This window comes from Betta splendens, chromosome 22, assembly GCF_900634795.4.
Source record: "Betta splendens chromosome 22, fBetSpl5.4, whole genome shotgun sequence".
Lineage (NCBI taxonomy): Eukaryota > Metazoa > Chordata > Actinopteri > Anabantiformes > Osphronemidae > Betta > Betta splendens.
The window spans coordinates 12493204-12509331 of NC_040900.2; the positions used below are offsets into that span (position 1 = coordinate 12493204).

General features: G+C 45.3%; 1 protein-coding gene across 2 annotated transcripts in view; it reads left to right on the top strand.

The window, feature by feature from the left end:
• The first annotated feature begins 486 nt into the window (after positions 1–486).
• The window catches only part of bcl11ba (BCL11 transcription factor B a), a 30349-nt gene continuing 14707 nt past the window's right edge, over positions 487–16128 (top strand). Inside the window, exons 1-2 of one of the 2 annotated variants that reach the window (XM_029138991.3) lie at positions 487–1668; positions 7665–8174. In XM_029138991.3, the coding sequence (XP_028994824.1) occupies positions 1614–1668; positions 7665–8174 (565 nt within the window). In that variant the 5' untranslated portion in view covers positions 487–1613. The remainder of the gene's footprint in view (positions 1669–7664; positions 8175–16128) is intronic. The other variant, XM_029138992.3, reaches the window with a different exon arrangement.

The following is a 16128-nucleotide window of genomic DNA, read 5'->3' on the forward strand; positions in this document are numbered from 1 at the left end:
ACTAATTCAATTGAGCCACTCATCAACGGGATGTGTTTTTTTTTATAAACTATGAGCTACACACAGAATCTCATTAGGTGGAACATAAGTGTTAACTGTGTGTGTGTGTGTGTGTGTGTGTGTGTGTGTGTGTGTGTGTGTGTGTGAGATCTATAAATTTGTGCGCATATTTAGGCCACGACGACGCCTCAGTCTGACGGATACAAAATAAAACCAATTAGGAAACATGAAGATTGAACAAAGCGATTGCGGTCAACGTATAAACGCAACCTATAAAGTACTGATCCAATTATTTGCTCAGTTAAAATAAACAAATCATTTTAGGAGGCGTTTATGTATTTCGCGCCTTTCAAACGGCTTCGTTCTCTTCTCTATCACGCGCCGCAACGCATCCCAGACCCGAGAGCGAAAAGGTCAGACGTTAATAAATGAAACGTTTTAAAAACATCTAATCATCGTAACTGTTTACGCGGATGAGTCAAGGGTGGAAGTTGCGGAGCATAATGAGTCATTACTCGCCCGCGTTCACTTCACACGTGAACACTATCGGTGTCCGGCCGCCGTGGAGTGGGAGCCGAAAGCACCGAGGCCACGCGTCGACACGCACTCGTTGTTTGAGTTCGCGACGGGAACCGGCGGAGTTCACTCGAGCGACTCTGACCAGTGGCGCCGCGCGCGCTAACACGCCCGAGTGCGAGAGGTGGTGGTGGTGTGTGTGTGTGTGTGTGTGTGTGTGTGTGTGTCGGTGTGTGTGTCAGTTTGCGTGAAAGCCACCACTAGTCGCCCCCAGTGCTCTTCAGTCTCCACTCTCCCTTCTCACCACAGACTGAACGTCACGTCCGCACTTGAACTTGAGTTTTCTCCCATTGTAGAAGCCAGAGAGCCGCACAGAGCCGCACAGAGCCGCGCACAGCCCGGGGATGCGGGACTCCGCAGTTATAACACAAAGAGAAAAGAGGGTGGCAGTGTGTCCTCAAAGCAGCGCCGGGCTTTGACTCGAAGACTTAGAGTCTAACCCGCGCGACCGGCAGAAGAAGTGTCCAGCACTTGGCGACATCCCGACAAGTAGCAGGAAGAACATCCGATTCCTCTTTTATACACTTTCCGGCGGTGACGGGCGCGCGTTCAGCCGCTTCTCCGGACGGGGACGCGCGGTGTCCAGCGTGGCCGGAGAGTGGACACCGGGATCTGCCCGCCGATGTCCCGCGCCTCTCCTCCGCTCCGCTCTGCGCTGACGGATGGTGTGAGCGCGTGAGGCGCAGCCGGACTATCCGCCGTCATCGCCGCCGCTTCGCGATCGACGAGGGCGAGCGCGCGACACCACTTTGGCGACAAACTCCGTCCGAGCGCCTCGGCCACGCAGCGCACGCGCCACGGCCGCTCGCCGCGGAGCGCAGGAGTCGCCGCCCGGAGGAGGCAGGTCAGCCGCGGACGGGGTCGGTCCGGCGGCCACGTGCGGGACGAGCGCAGAGCGGTCAGCTCGGGCTCCGCGCGCGGTCGGCACGCGGGAGCAGCAGCGGCAGCAGCGGGAGCGGGAGCGAGGGGGGGAGGAAGAGGAGAGCCGAGCCTTCCGACGCCGCTCTTCGGGCGATGCCAGTGTAAATGCCAGGGCGATGTCCCGACGCAAGCAGGGGAACCCGCAGCACCTGTCCCAGAGAGAAATACCACGTAAGTCCGCCTCAGCAACACGCGCACCCGCACCGGATTCAATAATAATATGTCACCTTGAACCACCGGCGCGTAAAAGAACATTTTTACACTTGGAGCGCAAGTTTGTCTCGTGAAGAGCACATTTCTTTTTTGTTGTTTTATTGACATAGTTGGATAAAGGCCTCGATGCCCTTCTAGAAAATTTCACGATCTATAAATAACCCGCTTTGATTTCGAAGCACATTTTGCAGCAGACAGTGCAGCTGGTGATAAACGTCGCTTCTTCAGTTTTTCCTTGTGAAGGACTGCGAGCAGGGAGAGAATCAAACTTCATTTGAATTTCAAAATTACAAAACACGATTGTGTTCCGCAAAATTAGTGTCAGTTGGTGCATTTATTAAACACGCGTAGGGGAATTAAACAGCAGTGGTTTAATAGATACAATTAAGGAGTTTTGGTGAGTTCAGGTCTAAAACAGTGCAGTGTGTCTTTCACACGCAGAAAAGGCCGGTACCTAATTTTTACGCACCAGACCAACAGATAAAAAAAACCCAGAAAATAGTAAAATTGAACGCGATTTCCTTGTTCGCTGCGGTGAAAACACGACGGAGCCTCCGTTACTGTCACTGAATCTTTAATAGACGCAGCCCGTCAGCTTCTCTGCGGTCACTTTAATTACTTGGTTCCGTTCGTGGGCTTTTCTCCTTCATGGGTCACTTTGCAGAATATTCCACGGATGCAGCTACTAAATAATCAAAAGGAACTCACGGAACTTCACCTCGTTGTATTTTAGTGACACCGTTCAGGACAAAGTGCATTTAAAATTAAATGAAAGTGCCTCCGTCTTTATTGCGCTTTTTGAAATTATTAAAAATCATAAGAAAGTCTTTCCTTTTCTTCGACCTTTATCACAAAGTTGATCTGACGTAAATTCGACCATGAATTACAAACGTCGTTTCTTTCTCTTTGGAAGCAAACTCTTCATCGTTTCCACTGCAGGAAGTGACTTTATCTACACTTGTGACTTTATCACTTCAGCAGTTGCTGATTTGTCTAGAAAGCAGCATAAGAGCTAAATGCAACTTTCTACACAAAAAACATAAAACATGATTAATATGAGACTAACTCATACTTACTGGTTTATGGATTTACAGTAGGAGGATGTGCAGCCGAGTGATTTTAAAGTTAAACACTAATAACTTTCTTATCAATCTTGTCTTATTTTGAAGCCACTTGTGCACGTCTTGTGTGTGACGTGACCCCGGCGTTCCCAGGAACTCGCGGCGTCCAGGTTCTGGGCCACTCTGTGCGGCCATATTTAGGTTCCCTGCTCTCAGCCTGGCCGTGTTTAGGTCTGCTTGTTCTGCTGTGGCCCGGCTTTATGGGGACACGCGTACAACCTGCGGAGACGCGAGGGTTTCAAGGCACCTCACAAGCAGAGAGCTTGTGCTCAAGGCCTGCAGTGTGGACCCGATTAGAAACGGGTCGCAACCCCCCCCCCCCCCCCCGTGCTGCACACATGCAGTACTCACATACAGACGGTGGAGATGAGCATGAAATGAAATGTAAACTCGTAAAATACAGTTTGGGAGTTGCATCCATTGAGCAGGTCTGTCTGTCTGTCTGTCTGTCTGTCTGTCTGTCTGTCTGTCTGTCTGTCTGTCTGTCTGTCTGTCTGTCTGTCTGTCTGTCTGTCTGATTTGTCAGTGTTCAGGCTGCAGCACCTCACTGTACATTCCATAATATATGTGTAAGAAGACAAGCCTTATTTAGTCTGTTTGAGGACACACACACACACACACACACACACACACACACACACACACACACACACACACACACACACACACACACACACACACACACACTTATGCACACATGCGACCCCCTTCCGTCCTTCTGAGAGTCTGAATAATTCCTTGACGAGCTGTCAGGTCATAAAAATCCATCACACCTGCGCTTTGATGGGAGCACTTTAACTGTGAATGTGCTGCACGATGCATCACACCCTAAACAAATGAATAGAGGAGGAGGAAGGGAGCGTTTTATTTTATGGAGGCTCAATTGTTGATTTTTAAATGAAGTTTGGCAACAGTTTTCGGCTGAAAATATGATGGACATCGTCTCCTCTGAGTTTCCACTAATTCGTCAGCATCTGTTTTGGTCGCAACAGATTAAGAAAAAAAAAGAAGTCAACAAAGCAGCACGGTTTTGACTTCAATCAAGTATTCAGTGCACTGCATGAATTTTGAATAACAATTTGCATGTTTATTGTATTTTCCTGCAGTAAATATGTCTGATGTTGCACCAAAGCCGACAGTGCGCCTTCTGCTAATTCACACCCATTTCCTGCCATGTTCAAATGCAACAAATCTCACCAGAGTGAGAAACCTTCACAAGAATCTGGTGTAACTTAGCCCTTGGAGACACGTGGGGAAGGTTTATTAGTGGAGCTCTGAATTTATTTGTTTGTCAGGCAGTTTCCTTGTATGTGCGCTGGTGTCACCAACGCCGGGCAGTTTACACCCAAAGGTGCAGAAAAGCTTTCTACCTCTCATTCATTGCAAATAACCCCAGCTTTCCTCCGAGAGGCTGATTTAGTGGGAAGAGATGCAAACACAGGACGAGAGCTCCCATTGTAGCTGCACACACACGCACACACACATGCACACGCACGCACGCACGCATGCGCGCACACACACACACACACACACACACACACACACACACACACACACACACACATAGACACACACACACACACACGTAGAAGGAGAGAGAGGGGGCTGTGTGTAAATTGCAGTCGCCCACTTGAGATGCATGTTTCCCTTTAGCTTGTCAAATAGCCGTGCACCCTGCTGGGGCTAAGTCTTTGTTAGGAGGAAAGCGAGGGAGAGAACCTGGTAACGCCTTCGAGTACATGCACTTTGGAAATGCTGAAAAAATAGAGATGCATCCTTTATTGTGTCACAGCTGATTAGAAAACCTCTGTAATTATATTTCTAACAGTGATAGTTGTTCTGTCTTTTTGCTAAAGCTCAGGCTCAGATAACACCAGTGGAATTCTTACTAATCTCTTTCTAAGTAGTTAAGGACACAAACTGAAATTTGGTTGCAGCGAAAAAATAAATAAATAAATGTCTGACTTTTACTTATTTGTGGATTTGAAAAAAAAAACACATGAAATAAATGTACATCTGTTGCTAAATTGCAATTAAACGCAGGCCAAAGTGTGACACCTTTTATTTGTGTCAGGGTTTCCAGTTCCAGTCTAGAGCGTGTCGTACCACAAACACACAGACGGCTGCAGTCGCTGCGGTTTGCTCTCTCTCTCTCTCTCTCTCTCTCTCTCTCTCTCTCTCTCTCTCTTTTCCGGCTAGGGGGAGCTATCAGGCTGTCAGTGCTGCGCTCGCTCTGTCAGGAGGCAGGCGACTGCCAGCGCGCTGTGGGTGTGTGTGTGTGTGTGTTTGTGTGTGTGTGCGTGCGTGTGTGTGCGTGTGTGTGTGTGAAACACAACATTCCTCTTCCACAACCTCTTAACTGTCAACACCTGCACACTGTGTACTTGACTCTGTGTCTCTCAGTCACACTTGAATTTATGCCATGTACTGTAAATTCATGGCGGCGGCTGAGTGACATCTAAAGCAGTAGCGTGTTACTGTAGGTAGATGGAGCGTATGTAAGCGAACAGACCTTGTGTTTGGTTTAAATGTGGATGTTTTTATTTCCCAAACTTATAATATATAACTTATAATTGAAAGGTTGCTTCACACTGATGCTCAGGTTTTCATGTGACTGTGGTCAAGGTAAACTTTGTGCTCTAACACCTTCTGCAGCGAGGTTGTGTGTAGTAGAGGTGGTTGGCAGTGACAGGAAACGAGGCTCACAGCCGAACAAACAGCATCGATACAAGAAGTGATTCATGTGAGGGAACAGCCTTTAATAATGGATCATCATAGAACAACGCTACGCTTCATAAAAATATTAACAAGCTATATTTGAGTCATAACAGTTAACACATCTAAAATTACCTTCACGTGGTGTTTTTTGACAGACTTTTCCAACAGTCATGTGTTCAGTAGTTCTTTTTATTATTCTACAAATACAAGTAGTAAAAGCTGCAGTTCAGTTCAGTTCAGATCGAGGTGTGTGTGTGTGTGTGTGGGGGAAACTGACTAAATTTTATCTTCTTCACATGAAGTCGCTCCGTCTGGTCTCTCGCACGTAGAACTACCGCTGTTCTTAACTGGCACCGCCGCGTTAGTTGTGCAGCAGAACCCAAAGCGGTGGCGCCGCTGGAAAAGTTCAGCGGGGAAAACAAATTTGAGAAGCAGCTCGTCCCATTTGTGTCCGCTATGATAATGTCACGCTCGTGCAGAGGGCGCGCGGGTCCGGATGGATTAGCAGCGCATCTCCACCGATAGGGCAGTAAACAGAGGAAACCGAACCCGCTGACAGAAAACACCTTCCTGATGGTGACACAAATTGAAAGCTGCACCATTTTGGCTCTTGACACGAGCCGAACGGCGCGTTGGAGCTCTCCACAGAGACCTGTTGCCTTAACCTCCTGGCAAAGGCTGCAGAGAAATCCTTTTTTGAAGCGCCCGTTTTTAGACGCTGCTCTGCTTTTGATTTGTATTTGTTTACCGCTCAGCCCTGGTTAACTGCAATCCTATTAGTGACCTTGCATGACGCACCCAAGCCTTAAATCAGGTCAAAGTGATGCTGGTAGTCATTGACAAACACACTGGCAACATCACTAACTGCACATCATCGGTGCTTCTGTGAAAGCTGGAAAAATTAGAATTATGTGGTCAAAAAATATACATTGTGAAAAAAACCAAAAGCATTGAGATCGACTTCAATAGCTCCGGATGGTCCTTACATTGGAGGATGATAGGACTAACTTCCCTGCTGTGTGTGTGTGTGTGTGTGTGTGTGTGTGTGTGTGTGTGTGTGTGTGTGTGTGTGTGTGTGTGTGTGTGTGTGTGTGTGTGTGTGTGTGTGCGTGTGCATGGTTGAAGATCAATCTCGTTAATGTTTATTAGTGGAGGAAACAAAATCCACTGTTAATGTTGGTCGCAGACGACAGATGACTGAAGCATTCAAATGGACAAACGCGTGTGTCTGTTACGGTTTGTGACACAAACATGCACCAGAACTGCGAAGAGGAGGAGGAGGAGCTGTGGGTTGACACACTGTACAACACCTGCTCTCACCCGAACTTCCTGTAGCAGTTTATGTGATGCCAAACAATTCAGTTCATTCTACAGTTTAAATTTAAAAATAATATATAATATATAATAATAATCACAATTTTTTTCACATTTTACACAAATGTGTGTGTATTTAATACACAAACTGTGTTTAAACATTTCAACATTTCCACAAAAAATATATTTTCAAAAGCGTATTGGTGGTGAAACATCTGGTTAGACTACTTTTTATTTAAAATGATCATCACGCATGGTATTTATTAATCCTCCTCCTCTTCTCTAAGGAGGCTGATTTAAGTGATAATCTCTGGGCTGCATCGTCCAGAGACATGGGAAATGATTAGAAGTAGCCGTGTGTGTAAAAGCAGGGTTCATCAACGCACACTTACATCAGGTATGCTGGGAGGTGGACGGCTCCATCTGGAGCCTTCATCTGCATGTGACGTCCTAAGTCTGTTTGCATTTCTAATGTGGAGGTTGAGACAAATGGCCAACCTGCTGCTAATCCATCATTTTGCATTAGAGAAACAGGAGGAGCGATGACGAGGGAGGAGGCCTCTCTCAGGAATCTCTTTCTTTTAGTGTGTTCATAGCAAAGCACCTGAACTACTACTATGACACTATAACGCATATATCTTTTATTTCAAGAGACGGGGTCAGAAAAACACACTATGATTAGGAGGCACTTCTTCTGCCCACAGTCCTGAAAACCCTCCATAACTGTTTTTAAATGACCGTATGAAACAGGATTCAGCTTCTGTGACTCTCCTAACGCGTCTCCTCTGCTTTTTCGGACAGCAGAGGCTGAGCATCCAGATGGCGGCCTGCTCTCTGCCTCCATATCCCCACACATGCTCGGCCTGCGCTCCCATCCGCTCTGCCTGCCTCCGCACCCACTGGAACCTAGTCTGGCCCACGCGCTGCTGCCCAGCCTCCACGTCGACCACGACCTGCTGACCTGCGGCCAGTGCCAGATGACCTTCCCGCTGGGCAACATCCTCCTCTTCATAGAGCACAAGAAGAAGCAATGCCAAACGTCACTGCTGACCAACGGCTGCTACGACAAAATGAGCGACCGGAGAGGAGGGGGAGGCGGGGGAGGAGGAGGAGGAGGAGGGGGGAGTCCCGCCCTGCAGGGCCTCCACCACCACGGCCAGCGGCTAGAGCCACGCAAGGTGGTGGAACCCGTGGAGATTGGCATCCAGGTGACACCGGAGGAGGAGGAGGTGGGAGGAAGAGGAGGAGGTAACAGGAGAGAGAACACGCCCACCAAAGACATTTGCCCCAAGCAGGAGAACACACCAATAGGTAGGCAAAATGACAACACAACGGACTGACCCCCCCCCCCCCAAAGTTCAAGTTTGTTCAGTTTGCATAATTTAAAGGGAGTTCAGCAGGAGGAAACCAAAGCAGTGTTAGTCTGAAAACACTGGCGTCCTGTTGTGGGGTGTAGTTGCTCTCTGTACAGGTAACGATAGAAAACACGTCTGTGACAAAGAAACCTTGAGATTTCTGTAATAAGAAACGCACTCATTGTTGCTACTACCCAGTTACACAGCTGCGCCTTTAGGCTCTGCTCAGCGCCGCTGGTGGTGCATCAGTCACTATGGAGTCAAAAAGAAGGAACGATGAAGTGCTTGGTGGCTGATGGATGATAGATGGAAGCTCATCCAGTATTTAGCTCCGTAACCACAGCTCCGTGTGCACACGACGGAGTCACAGCTTCAGGGAAACTTAGTCTGAGCGACCCGCGGTTTCTGGCCAGGCCGAAAGCTGCATGTGCTGAAATTGGGCTATTTTACTCACACTGTTTAGACAAACAATGTTCGGAAAGAACCAGTTCTGATAAATCAAAATAAATAAATCAGTAAATGCTAAATCACTGGAAATCAATAGTCGTGTTTGGTTCATAAATACAGATGGCGTCTATATAATAATCTATAAAATTCTATTAATACTTTTGCTATATAAATTTTTACATAATTTTTCATCGGAGTAAATATAGTGAAAAAAGAAAACCTGTTTCCAAAGTGCTCAGTAGCTGCGATCTGCACTTTGTCTTCAAATAAATAAAGCTGTGGCCCAGAGCCGCACTCGCAGGTAACTCTCCTGAGGCCATTATCCCGGCGTCGCGGGTTGAGGAGGACAGAGCTCATCGGAATGTGTCAGTCTGCGGTTTGGCCTGTGCTGTAAAACACTGTGTTTGGGTCTGAACTTCATCAATATTTTACCAGCAGCTCCGACGGTGCCAGGCAGCTGCACAGACCACGGCTTCACACGCCACTGATTCTAATACAGTTTCAGCGTCTGCACTAAGTGATTGGCATCGTTCACATTAGCAGGTTGTCATTATTCATATTTACGTGCGTGAGGGTATTTTTCCTCCTGCGTTTAAATGTTGGCAATAGATCAAACTGCGACTCTCCTGTGAAATCAGCTCCACATGTTCCGCGTCGGAGGCCTTCGGATCGTAATTGCACAATATTTCTTCATAACAGAATGTGCAATAATTTTCACATTAAAAGCAAAAACATATTAGCGACTCAACTGGACGCGCACGGCAACAACTGTAAACTAAATTGCCGCAATAAGATTTTATGTTTGAGAATTACCCTTGGTATTTCTCAGTTTCCGCATGAAACCTGTCCAACCAGACGAGCAGAGGACAGAGAGGTTTATTAACGGAGCTGGAGTTTAATTTGGAGCGAACACTGTTCAGCCCTGTTCATAATCATGGGGGGACTGAAATATGGCAGCTGGAATGTCCCTCCTCTTTGTACCTCAGAATGAGCTTTTCCTCCACTACACCTCCACACTGTTCATTAGCTGGGGGAGGGGGGGAGGGGGGCAAATCAGAAGAGAGTCCTGGGGAGAAGGAGCGAGTGTTCATGTGTCCATCACATCAGCTATAGCCTTAATTTAATTAGGAGGCGTTCACTCAACAGAGACGCTACGATGAAATTATTAGTATTATTTTAATTTCTCTGCTGGTTTGAGTTCGTTCAGATGAACAAATATCACCTCTTCTTCCTCCTCCGCACCACGACTCGGCTCAGCAGCTCCTCCTCTACCTGCACCTCCACACCTGCACACTAACAGTGAGCTTATGTGGGTGCTAAAGCTCAGGAAGCAGCACCAGCGTTTGAGTAGATGTCTCTTAAAATAGCAGCACAGTGAAGGATGTGGTTTTATTTTATAAAATCCTAAAAATATCATGTGTTTGAGTCGGGAGACGAATACAACTACACTCAGCAAAAAAAAAAATAGCTCGAAAGACAAAATGAATGGCGGAGGAAACAAGTGATTAACGCGTGGAAAACCCAGTGTCACATGTTGGGGAACAGTCCCGCGCGTTGAGAAGCGAAGCTTAATTATCAGGAAATCGCACACGGCACATTGACCTTGATAAATTAAGCAAACGTAGGAAGAGTCGTATCAGCAGAAACTCCAGGAACAACTCAGAGTCTTCTGCTGGGCCTCGTTCACGTGCACCGAGCTCCGCCTGTCTACCCGGTGTAGATTAGAGGACACACACACACACACACACACACACACACACACACACACACACACACACACACACACACACACACACACACACACACACACACACACACACACACAGGGTCTCACATCACTGAGGAGTGTTTAACACCACCTGACACAGTGCTGTGCAGCCCGTAAAGCCTTGTCAACCAGGGTTTAATTCAGACATTTAACTAAGTGCGGTTGGAATTGTGACAAACACACACACACACACACACACACACACACACACACACACACACACACACACACACACACACACACACACACACACACACAAAGGTTCCAGTAGTTTTGACTAACTATGGCACCTTTTTTATTTAACAGAATAAGATTGAGCATGTGTGTGTATGTGTGCGTGTGTGTGCGTGAGTGTGTGTGTGCACCAGCTGTCTACTTCCTACGATGCGTCACATTCTCTGCTTCTGTCACTTGTTTCCCACCTGACTTTATTTTGTCTTTGTTCCAGTTCATTCTCTCAGTCTCTCACTTGCTTTCATGCACAGATGGTGACTTGTATACAAGCACCTCTCTCTCTCTCTCCTACACACACACACACACACACACACACACACACACACACACACACACACACACACACACACACACACACACTGCGGTAGCTTTTTGTTAAGTTAAATAAGCATATGGTAAATATTTTAAGGACGCAGTGTGTGTGTGTGTGTGTGTGTGTGTTTGTGAGTTTGTGTGTCTATATGAATAATGTTCACATAATATTCAGACATCACAATATAAGGTGATGCTTTTGTTGTGTGTTTATGTTTTTCCAGGGTGCAGGGCTGACGTGTGGTTCAGGTTTTTGTCAGGATTAGACCAAGGGTTAACTTAGTGAAGCTTCAACTGAGGGTCTCGTCAATGCATCATGTCAAGGACTGTCCTCACAAAGATGGTTGTGTGTGTATGTGTGTGTGTGTGGGGGTGTGTGTGTTTTCTATAAGTGCCTGTACTTTAGAGGACGTTGCTACTCCTGTTTTCCTGCGTTGTTTCAATAAAGCTGCGAGGCCTCTTGGACGGAGCCTCGGCCTGTTTTGAAGTGGTAATTACTGCATTGCTGCGCCATCTCTCTCCACCTCTATATCCTGTGTGTGTTTTGATCGCCGGTGCATTTTAATAGGCCTTAAAGGACGGGAACACATGGACGGAACTGATTTAATTCTGAAATAGGTTGTGACTTATTTCACAAATTGCTCCAAAGAACAAATTATCACATGGTTTAGAAAATCTGTTTGTTGCCAAACATTTGTCCTATAGCTTGAAGGTTCTGACGTACAGTAAAGTGACACATGCACAACCTTGAATAGGCTTAACCGTGGCTGGCTAAGCTCTCCTGTAAATAAGCAGGGATGGATAAAGTGCTTCATGATCCATTTAAGCTCCTGTTTAAAGCTATGGGCGCTAACGTTTTAATTTTATTTAGTAGATACATGTTACAAGCCTCATTTCACAATGTTCACCATCATAAACAAAGTAACATCAGCACTTTCAACATAATTGTTACTGCAGCTTCTTCTTCTTTTGTATTTTGATTTTGACTGATGCCTGAAGGTGTCGCAGAGCGATCATAGAAACAGCAGCAGCTCACTCACTTTGAGTCTCGTGCTACTCCTAACTTCAGTCACATACTGGGGCAGAAAAAATAGTGTTAGCATAAAAAGCTGCTTGATACCAAAAAAGAATAAATGTGTGTTTTGAATTTAACAGTTACAGTGTGAATTGTTGTAATCACTGCTCGGCATTTTCATATCATATACTGTAAGAATAACCAGTGATTTGAGAGTAAAAGTACAAGGTTCACTAAATGTAGTCAATCAAAGTATAAGTTAAGATAAGATGGAAATAATGAGGATATTAAAGCTGAAACTGTGGGAGCGTCATGTGTTGGATCCTGTTTTTCAGGACAGTGATTTGCTTGTGAAGTCCAGATGTTGGTCTCCATGTATTGTATCTAGAGTTATAGTAACACTTAACCCAGTGGTGGTTATTGGCCCAGTAAATAAAAGTCAGTACAGTACCTCTAGTGTCTACATGAGGAGTTGAAAACACATGTGTAACATAGATGAGTAAATGAACCTCATACTGATGCGTGGACAAAGACGTGTGGGCTGGAGTGAAAGTGGGATAGAGACAGGAAGAAGGAAACCCAGAGTTTTCACCATTAACAGACCATGAAAAACCAAAGCAGCGTGTGCTTCTTAGCATTTTCCAAATCCCTTTTTGTGATTTTCGCCTTGTTGTCTCTCTCTGCCGCATTAATCACTTTGCATGCACTCATTTAAATATTAAAATTTTCTTTAATCATCAAAGCCAGTGAGCTCCATGCATATTCATATCGTCTTACCCTCCCTCCCCTCCCCCACTCCTCTTCCCTCTCTTCATCTCTCCATCCCTTGGATCTCAGGTTCATTACTCTGCAGTCATTAGCCACTCCCTAAATGATACACACAGGCACGCGCACACACACGCACGCGCACGCACACACACACACACACACACACACACACACACTGCTAGCCACTAGCACTAACCTGTTCTAATCTGGTAACTAAACTCCGACACACAGGCTTCCTTCCAGTCTGAAGTGAGCAGGCAGACTTGTCATCCATCCTGGCTGCTAGACGCTAGTATTTGAAGCCCTCATTTGCATAATGACTTTGTAGTTCTGCATTAATAAAATTTGCATATGAAGCAGTGTTAATTACTCCTGATCAGCCTTTTTTGCATTCATGCATGGTAATTTTTGGGGAAGATTGGTGGAAGAGGCTCAGAGTGTGTGAGCGAAGATGAAGACTAGGTGGAGATGATGAGGGGAGTGAGAAACGTTTGGCGTTGGAGACGTAGAATAGAGCAAACTGGTGACGTTTGTTTCTCCTCTATTGTCATCTACAACTTATGGTATTGGCAGTTTGTCAACAAAACACACACACACACACACACACACACGGCTGCCAGCTGAGCACATTGTTTACTTTCATTTCACACAACAGAGCTTGGTTTACACCTACAGTGAGTTAATAGCCTTCAGCATTTTAATAGACGATCATGTAATTTTCTTTAATACCTTTGTCTTGTTGGATAGTTTTGATTAAATTCATTTCAGTAAATTTTGGTTATAATTAATGAATTGATGATGTACAGTACACAAACCAGACAACTACATACAGTATGAAACGATTGTTCGTAGTTCGTCGTTTTCTACTGATTGAACATATAACAGTGGTGCATGCAGTGAGTTGGTCTGACCTTAGTGGTCGGCCTATTAGACACAACATGAGCTCTGAGCTGTGTCTAGACCTTCATCACCTCGACAGGCATCTCTATTTTCCACCAGTGACAGGACGCCTACAGTCCAGTGCTGCTGAGCTCCTGCGGCTTCACCTCCACCTGCTTGAGCCACCGACAGCAGGGCTCCACCTGCACTCAGACGTTTGTTAGCATCCCCATTAGGGTCCATGTTACATCCATCGAGGCTCACGTCGGAGATTTAAACAAAGGCCGATCTACTCAGTCGTGCTCAGTGTAGTGCCAGACACGATGCAAAGCACAGTTTGCTAGGTTCTGGGTTTTTTTGCGTGTTTTCACTGAGACAGTCTCAGTTTCATGGACTCTTTACAATAATCATGCTTCTAGACCTGACCTCAGCCTTTAACACCATCTTTCACTCACATTGACCAACTCATCTCCATTGATGCAGCTCTTATCTTTCTGTTTGCTGCCAGTTTGTTTTCATCTAATTTCTCATCTCTTTCAATGCATTTCCACTGCCACGCGTACGACAGTCACCCTACATTACATCTAAAACCACTCACACCCTCCCATTCTCCTCCCTTGAGGACTCCCTCTCCCCAAGTCACACAATACCACATGTAACACAGACTTCTGTGTTTTATCATTTTATCATTATTCCTTTGTCTGGTGTCCTTGTGTGCCCAGAAAGGCTGCTTTAAATCAGTTGTATTATTATTATTATTATTATATGATTGACCGTGTTTTTTACGTTCCTCCAGAGGACCCTAAGAGATCTCCAGACCCCACTTTGTAAACCACTCGGTTTAACAGCTACTGAGACGTGACAGCTACTTCGCTGTTTGGCTTTTAATAGCTTTGGAAAATCAGCTTTTCTTTGATGAAAATGGCAACTAGCTGAGCAAAGGTTGATTTTAGAAGCTTTCCATTTATTTAAACCTTTTCCCTCAAGGCCAAGCTCATTTAAATTCCCCACAGGGTTTAACAAACCTCTGCTGCTAAACCCAGTTAGAGAGTTTCTTCACAGTCCCTCTAGATCTCAGCCATTTATTCATGGTGTACCTTAGGTCTTTTTGGCGATTTGAGCTCAGGGATTTGAAAATACATGTCATGTGTTTTGTTTCAATACATAGAAATTAAACAAATCTGAATCCTAGTGTCAAATATGTGTTTGTTCTAAGTTGTCTCATTGTTTTAAATGCAGAGACAGACTTAAAGCCAACATGTGTACAAGGAACCAGACAACGGTAAAGACATTTCTAACAGGATGTTCATTAATACAGTAGGTTAAGCAGGTCACATTGAAAGTGCTAGAGATAAACATGTGCTGTGTTCTTGTTGTTTTGTTTTTTCATTTTTAGTTTTGAGTGACAGATTTGTGTTCTGCTCTATACACCCCAGTGATCCTCTGTCCATCTTTTGTTCTCTAGGTTGTGTAGATGATACTTGATTTTGTCAGTTCTCCCCAGCTTCTCTCAATACTGAGACTAACAGCCAAACTCAGTTTAAATATATCTAACAATATGTAGTTTGTTTCCAAATGTGTTCCTGCGTGTGGAGATGCAGGTAGTTAAGAACAGGAATACAGAGGAGAGAGAAAGGCAGAAGGAGGCTGATTGGACTCTGGGGGGTGGATGTCGAGGTGACAGTGACTTGATGTAAAGCTACTGTATACATCCCATCACATCTGTCCGGTCTCACTGCCAGTGAGATTTTCACAACCAGGCTCAAACAGAAAAGCTGCAGTCATCTGAATCCTGTGAAGAGCCAGTTAGTGTATGTGTGTTTCTAGATGTGTTTATCGAGACGCAAACCTCTAAGTTCGTATTTGTTTACAGTTTGTGATCATTTTTTTTATGTTCCACTTGAAATTGAACACTTTTAAATATACAGTAGTAACACACTATAATTTAAATAGAAGTCATGGTAAATAGATACTGTAACACAGTGTCTAGCTCATGGGTCCCACCTTTCCTGTTACCATAGTGATTTGTTGGGCTTTCTATATAGTTTAATTTGACTTTTTCTGTGAATTGACATTATATAAAGAAACTGAATTGGATTGATTTTGTTAGGCAATTCTCTCTATGTGCTTTGTCTTGTCACCTGCAGGAAAGGCTGCTCTTGCTCACCTGCTATGGTCCTTCATTGCATCTCGGTACACGAGACAAGATTTGATTTGTAAAGTCAGAGATGGCAGCAAAAGCGATACATGACGCAAACAGTAAGCTCTCATGACAAGTTGATGCATCAAAATGTCATTGGACAAAACAATGCAATCCACTGTCCTGGAGTAGAAATGAACTTTGTCACAGGCAGCAGCAGTTCCAGCTCGGCCACACGGACAAGATGGGATTACACAGTGTTTTGCTATGTTGGGGGGACTCATGACTGCCTCTCTCCTCTACAATGGCCTGTTGGCATTTGGCACCAGCCAAATACCACTTAACAA